Source organism: Danio aesculapii, chromosome 6 (genome assembly GCF_903798145.1).
Source record: "Danio aesculapii chromosome 6, fDanAes4.1, whole genome shotgun sequence".
Taxonomy (NCBI): domain Eukaryota; kingdom Metazoa; phylum Chordata; class Actinopteri; order Cypriniformes; family Danionidae; genus Danio; species Danio aesculapii.
In genome coordinates this window covers 56639433-56646916 of record NC_079440.1, presented here as the reverse complement: position 1 = coordinate 56646916, position 7484 = coordinate 56639433, and the positions used below count along the sequence as shown (strand labels likewise).

At 35.4% G+C, this 7484-nt stretch overlaps 1 protein-coding gene across 1 annotated transcript; it reads left to right on the top strand.

The window, feature by feature from the left end:
• The first annotated feature begins 1273 nt into the window (after window positions 1-1273).
• Window positions 1274-6821, top strand: rps10 (ribosomal protein S10). Its single transcript, XM_056460578.1, has 6 exons — window positions 1274-1374; window positions 2131-2280; window positions 3594-3768; window positions 6133-6210; window positions 6307-6362; window positions 6743-6821. Exons 2-6 carry the CDS (start codon window positions 2131-2133, stop codon window positions 6782-6784), a joined length of 501 nt encoding a protein of 166 aa, XP_056316553.1. The 5' UTR covers window positions 1274-1374; the 3' UTR covers window positions 6785-6821.
• Window positions 6822-7484: the final 663 nt, after the last annotated feature.

Below are 7484 nucleotides of genomic sequence, written 5' to 3'. Positions count from 1 at the left end.
AAGACCAACTGGAACCCGCATGAATTTCACAGAAATCAGTCAAGTTTGGTGAAGGAAAAATCCTGGTTTGGGGTTATATTCAGTATGGGGGAGTGCGAGAGATCTGCAGAGTTGATGGCAACATCAACAGCCTGTGGTATCAAGACATTTGTGCTGCCCATTACATTACAAACCACAGAATAACTTCTCATACTTCAGCCTCCACATCAAAGTTCCTGAAAGCAAAGAAGGTCAAAGTGCTCCAAGATTGACCAGCCCAGTCTCCAGATATGAACATTATTGAGCATGTCTTTGGTAAGGAGAAGGAGGCATTGAAGATGAATCCAAAGAATCTTGATGAACTCTGGGAGTCCTGCAAGAACACTTTCTTTGCCATTCCAGATGACTTTATTAATAAGTGATTTAAGTCATTGCAGAGATGTATGGATGCAGTCCTCCAAGCTCATGATGGAGTCAGACACAACATTCATTCTGTTTCCACTGCACCATGACTTTATATTTTATACTGTACATTATTTCTGTTAAGTGACAAGACTTTTGACTTTTTAAGCAAAGTCAGACCTTACTGTCCTAATTAAATAATTAAAAATCAAGGTATGGTCAAATTTTATATTGGTAAAATAAGCGTAATCTAGAGGCCTTTGCCTTTCATATAAGCCACTTCTGATGCCAAATGATAAACTATAAGTTATTATTTGTTGTTCCTAAAACGAATAGACGACAAGATTTTCTCAGGTAGTGTATAATGATTCAATTAAATTTTTTGAAATTCAACAGATGCCACTTAAATACTAAATATTGACAAAATAATACACAATTTCAACTGGAAGGTCACTAATCACAAACCATTTGTTCTAATAAACAAGCTTAAATCCCACTCTGTTTACAAATCTTAAATTGCAGAACAGTTTTATGATTGTATGGATGTAAATAATCTATTATACTTGATTTCAGTACATTTATGACTCAAAGTTTTTTGAAAAAAAAATGCAGGAAAGCAGTTTTACTTACCCCAGTTTGTTTCTTGTAGTATTTATGATGATTTTTTGTGTGTTATTGTTGATGTTTTAAGCACCGTCAGCGTTAAATGTTAATGAATTGGACATTTTGGTAAAATGTGTGTGTACATTTAGACCTGTAATTTGTGCCAAAAAAAACCCCGCGGCGCTACAATATTAACGTTCTTGGAAAAAGGATTTATAAAATGTATTTAAGCCTAATATAAATGTATAAACGTTGACAAATGAACCAGTTCCTCCATTTCACCAGCTGGCGCCTTTTCTTTACTCATGTCTGTAAAAAGCGAAGAGAAATAATACAGGAAGTACAGCTGAGGACGTTCTTTCCGGCTCCGGTCTCTCAGCAAGAGTAAAGGTAGGCCGAAACAAGAGTCGAAAATCCGTCCAAAATCTTTATCATCGTCTTGCTTAATGTGATATTTTGATCTTATTTAGGTCTAATGAACTTTTTACTATGTAAATATCTCAATCTTGAGCACATATGCTGACGATGAATCATATTTATCGAACAGGATATGGGCTAGTCTGGTGCGCTAAGGCGCGACAGAGCTTTGCGAATAGTACCAAGTCACCATAGTAACAAAATAAATGAGAACATTTGATTAAAATAGTAAACTATAGTTCTTCTACCTCGAAATAAATTATTAAGTTGATAAATCTGTTTGAAAGAGGTTATTGTACATACATCACGGTGGTTAGCATGCTATCATCTACATCAGACTCGTGCAGTACGTTAGCGCTGTAAAACACCATGCTAATACCATGTTTCTCTTTTAAAGTGATGGTACTAATGTGTGAACGCCATTATTAAGTACCATGATGTTACCCATGCAGATATTACAGTAGTACGTGTTTGTAGGGGGCTGTAACTTGAGTCAGTAATTGTATTTGAACTATTATATGTTAATAACGTAAATTGTGCCACAGAATAAGCAAAAGAATAGTATTTTTCTGGTAAAACGACGGTATTTTACATATATTTTGTTCATATCATATCAATAAACTTTATTGTTCACTTCTTTGGACTTTGCATAGCCAAATGTAAACCTATAAATATTGTCAAACTATGCTAATAATTGTATTGCTATTTATTGTGTGTCTCTTTCTGTAGATGTTGATGCCCAAGAAGAACCGCATTGCCATCTATGAGCTCCTCTTTAAAGAGGGCGTCATGGTGGCTAAAAAAGATGTGCATCTCGCTAAACATCCAGAGCTCGCTGACAAGAACGTACCAAACCTTCACGTGATGAAGGCCATGCAGGTGAGCAGGTCCACCTCACTGTCACTGATGGGGTACCATTTTTCCATTTAGACCTCCGTTCATATGCATGCGCATGCTGCAGACTTTAAATCCAAGCTTGTGTGACAAGTTTAACATGGAACAATTGCTCGCTTTATTAATGTGTAGTCATCTTGTTTATCCTGCCACTTTGCAGTGTCATACAACTGGATTTTGCATGCTCGAACTCTAGAGTGAGCGTGGGATAACTCCCTAAATTTCATGAATAACCAAGCTGTGGGAAGCCTGTATTAGCATCGTTGGGTTTCTTTGCTAAAGCTGTGGTTAAAATATTATTATAATTATTATATTAAAAAAATAATGTAAAGTTTTTTTGGTTTTTTTTACACCGGCTGATTGTTTCATTTCTCAAGACCTCAGTGAATCACCTGAAGCCCGGGTGGTGTTAATTCACATTGTTTTGCCAGCTTTGTTTTGTCATTGACACTTGTTGTGTTTTATAAACCTCCAATGACCACAGTTTCACTAAAAAAAACAAACAAACTAATCTTTAGTGTTTTTCTATTGTAGAAAAAAGTCACATGAGGATTATTAAATTAACAGCATGTTTTCATTGGGTACACCAAGCTTAAATGGGTAAACCCAACATCAATGTGAATTTACAGCAAAAATTAATCCAAGGCACTCAAATTGTGGAAAAAATATTTAATAAACCTTTTCACGTGGCTAATACTTTAAAAATCCGTAAAAATAAACATGTTTTGGCAAAACGCATAGGTTTTTTAAGGATTAGCCATGTGAATATATATTTTTTTCCAAATTTTGAGTGCCTTGGACTTTTTTTTGCTGTTTATTCTGATGAATCCCTTACCCAAAGAGCACCGACGCTTTTAAGCTACCCCTGAGCACTTTTAGTTTGATTTTGGATCAATGTGAATTTCTTTCAAACGCTCACCTCCGCAGTCTCTGAAGTCATGTGGGTACATCAAAGAGCAGTTTAACTTGAGTCAGGGGCTTTAACTTGAGTCAGTAATTGTATTTGAACTATTATTATATGTTAATAACGTAAATTGTGCCACAGAATAAGCAAAAGAATAGTATTTTTCTGGTAAAACGACGATATTTTACATATATTTTGTTTGTCATATTGATAAACTGTGAATAAAGGCTTTTTAATATTTTTTTTTTTCAAATTTTGAGTGCCTTGGACTGTTTTTTGCTGTTTATTCTGATGAATCCTACCCAAAGAGCACCGACGCTTTTAAGCTACCCCTGAGCACTTTTAGTTTGATTTTGGATCAATGTGAATTTCTTTCAAACGCTCACCTCCGCAGTCTCTGAAGTCATGTGGGTACGTCAAAGAGCAGTTTGCTTGGCGCCATTTCTACTGGTATCTGACCAATGAGGGCATCCAGTACCTGCGAGACTTCCTCCACCTGCCTCCAGAGATCGTGCCCGCAACCCTCCGCCGCCAGACCCGCCCAGAGACCGCCAGACCCCGTCCCAAGGGTAAGACAATCCATCGACTTGCAGAAATCAACCACAATGTTTCAAAGCCATGCATAATCGTAATCGTCATTTTATTTTAATAAGTATGTTTATTGGAAATATACAAAACATTATGTGGAATGAAAAAATACAAAGAATGTCAGCAAATTATTATTATTTATTTATTTTTTTTAGCAAATTAACAACAAAAAAAGCTAAATAATGATAACCAACCTTCCATCCATGGTCGAATTGTCACAATTTTGACAAACATTTCTCATATTGATGTTACATAAAGATACAGTTGCAATGGTTGATGGTAATGAAAAATTATAAATAATAGTCCAGTAATGATGCATAAATAAATTACATTTAAAAATGACAAAAACATTGAGTTTAAACTAATATGAAATAAGAGAAAGTAACAACCCATGCATAATCATAGTAGAATATCAACATCTTGTGCATTCAATAACAAGCTTTTTTCACTACATGATTAGAAATGGTAGTTCATATAATCTGCACTTCTTTATTTTTTATTTTTACTACAAAGTAACTGAAATGCAACTAATTGAACGGAGTGTAACCTATAAATGGTTGTGTGTTGGAACAAAGTGTAATTCATAATGCACTAGGGTAGGGCTGCACAAAATATTGTTTCAGCATCATATCACAGTGTGTGCATCCGCAATAGTCACATCGCAGGATCTGCAATGTTGAGTTGGGATTATAGTTCATTTTAATCTATGGAGAGTTGAATTATAACCGAGTAAAAAGTTTATCATCTGCGTCATTTTTAAAAAGACAGTTCACCCAAAAATGACTTTTCTAATGTTTGAATTTCTTTATATTGAACACAAAACGATATTTTAATAACTCATCGAAGTTTGAAACAAGTGAAGGGTGAGTAAATACTGAGTATATATTCATTTTTGGGTTAACTATCCCTTTAACGCCTGTTACTGTGTAAACATTTCAACATTTCAGAGTTTAAAGCTTCCGGCCACAAGGAATTTTATTGTTTGTAACTTTTTTTTATTTTTAAAAATTTTATTTATAGAAGCCTGAAACTAACTAGAACATGCACCAAAACACTAGCAAACAATACAGCAATCATACAGCACCATCAAAAAATAAATAAAAAATCTCAGCCGGACTAATGGAGTAAGAAAAAAAATAAAATGACACAAAGGAAGAAAAGAGAAAAAAAATTACCAAAAAAAAAAAATTTCAGAGATATTATTAACCTATACAGCTAAGGAAGGGGCTCCATGTTTTGTCATGCAACTTCTGTTTGCTAAATCTAGAGAAATATAACCTTTCCAGCTTGAGGGCAGAAACCATTTCAGATAACCATTTAAAAAAAGTTTGAGGTGTTGTGGATTTCCACTTCATCAGAATCACTCTTGGCCAGCATCATGCCAAACATAAGGGAGAGTTATTGATGTTTAGGCCAGGTTAGAGCCTGATCTGTACATCCAAACAATGATAATTCCACATCAATTTTAACGTCAATTTCAAAAGCCTGGGAATAAAGTCTGAAGATACTTTTCTAAAATTCAGATACTTCTGGACAGGTGTCTGTAACTTTTAATAAAGATTACATTATATACAATACAGACTATGCATTGTTGATAGTTCAATATCTGTACCTGAATACCGTTAGACTCTCCAGAAAACTATAATTCACTTATCTTTGCTATATTTTATTTATCTATGCCTGTAAGTTAGTTGTTATATATTATTCGAGATCTAATCCCCTACAAAATCACCCAAATCAATCTAAAAGGAAGAATTATTTCCAAGTAAAGCTAAATTCACATCGCAATGTATATTGCAGAATACAAAATATCTCAGTCAGATTTTTCCCAACATCGTGCAGCCCTACACTGGGGTTTCATTTATAAATATGTCGTACTCTCAAAACAGGTGGAAATGTGCAAAAGATGTGATGTATATAAAAAAAAAAAACAGGCATGATGGGAGTGTGTGCAGTTGTAAGTAAAATCAAGCATATTTAACCTAAATATTGACCAAATTGAACCACTTTAAATAATCTTCTGAGCCATAATTGTTCAGAAATTCAGATTTATTCTGGTGCACGTTCACTTTTAGGAATGGTTTTTATGCAAAACTTTGCAAGTCAGACTCAAAATCCAGTTCAGAAGCCTCAACCTTTTTAATAATCTATATATATATTTTTTTTTTATTATAAACGTATGCTTAATCAGGCATTCGTGTATGATATAAAAAAAAAAAACATTGTCTGCATTTTTTCCATTAATCTAAGCCTCGTCTTAAGTGGTAATGTTATTGTATTGTTTGTAATATATAACTCTGAAGGTGTAGTATATGTTGTTATAAGTATTAATATGGTGTTTTCAGGTCTTGAGGGAGAGAGACCGGCTCGTCTGGCCCGTGGCGAGGGAGACAGAGACGCTTACAGACGGTCTGCAGCTCCGCGTACGTACACAATACATACTGAATGCTGACGCCAGCATGTTTACCTTTTGCCTTTCTCATGCAGCATTATGTTAAACACAACCCTTTATTCAACAGCCGGTGCAGACAAGAAGGCTGAGGCTGGTGCAGGTGCAGCCACAGAGTTCCAGTTTGTAAGTACAGCATTTAAATACAATTCAGAAGGAGTATATTAAAGGGGCAGTTCACCTAAACATGAGAATTACCATTTATTTACTCGTCCTCTACTTGTTGCAAACCTGTTTGAGTTTCTTTCTTCTGTTGAACACAAAGGAAGATATTCTGAAGAATGTTCAGCTATTGACTTCCATAGTATGTTTTGTTATTACTAAGGAAGATATCCTGAAGAAAAAGCTTTGACTTTTTTTGTGTTCAACAGAAATTTTAGAACATTTAGGTGCAGTTAATAGTGAGAATTCTCATTTTTGGGTGAATTATACTTTTAATGCATGCTGTTAGAAATATGAAGCTGTGATGCTAATGTTGTTTACGTTTCCTTTGTTTTTCTTTTCAGAGAGGTGGCTTTGGCCGTGGCCGAGGACAGCAGCCACAGTGATTTTTCACATGATCTGTACAATAAAGGTTTAAAAGTATTTCTGTGTCAGATGTATTTATTAATATGGTGGCAGGAAAATACAACTGAACATCTTCGGCTCAAGATTCACAGTATTGTGACTTACAGAATTTGCAGCATTTGACTTTTTTGATATCATTCATTCAATTTCTTTTCGGCTTAGTCCCTTTATTAATCTGGGGTCGCCACAGCGGAATGAACCACCAACTTATCCAGCATATGTTTTATGCAGTGGATGCCCTTCCAGCTGCAACCCATCACTGGAAAACATCCATACACACTCAATCACACACTACGGACAATTTAGCCTACCCAGTTCACCTATACCACATGTTTTTGGGCATGTGGGGGAAACCGGCACATGAGGCTCGAACCTGCGAACTTCCTGCTGTGAGGCAAACGTGCTACCCACTGCGCCTCCGTGCAGCCCTTTGTTTTGATATACTAAGATCAAATTTTATTAATTTGGCCCAGTTTCTATTTTAGAGGTCGCCACAGTGAAATGAACCGCCAACTATTCCAGCATATACTTGGAATATGGGCGGAGCGGAGCACCGGGTGGAAACCCACGGAGATAACAAAATCAAATTTGTCCATGCTAATCAATCTCTCAAATCTTCCAAGTTAATTGTAGATGTCAGTTCTAAGAATTGTTAAAGTAAACAATAACCTCACTGGTTTG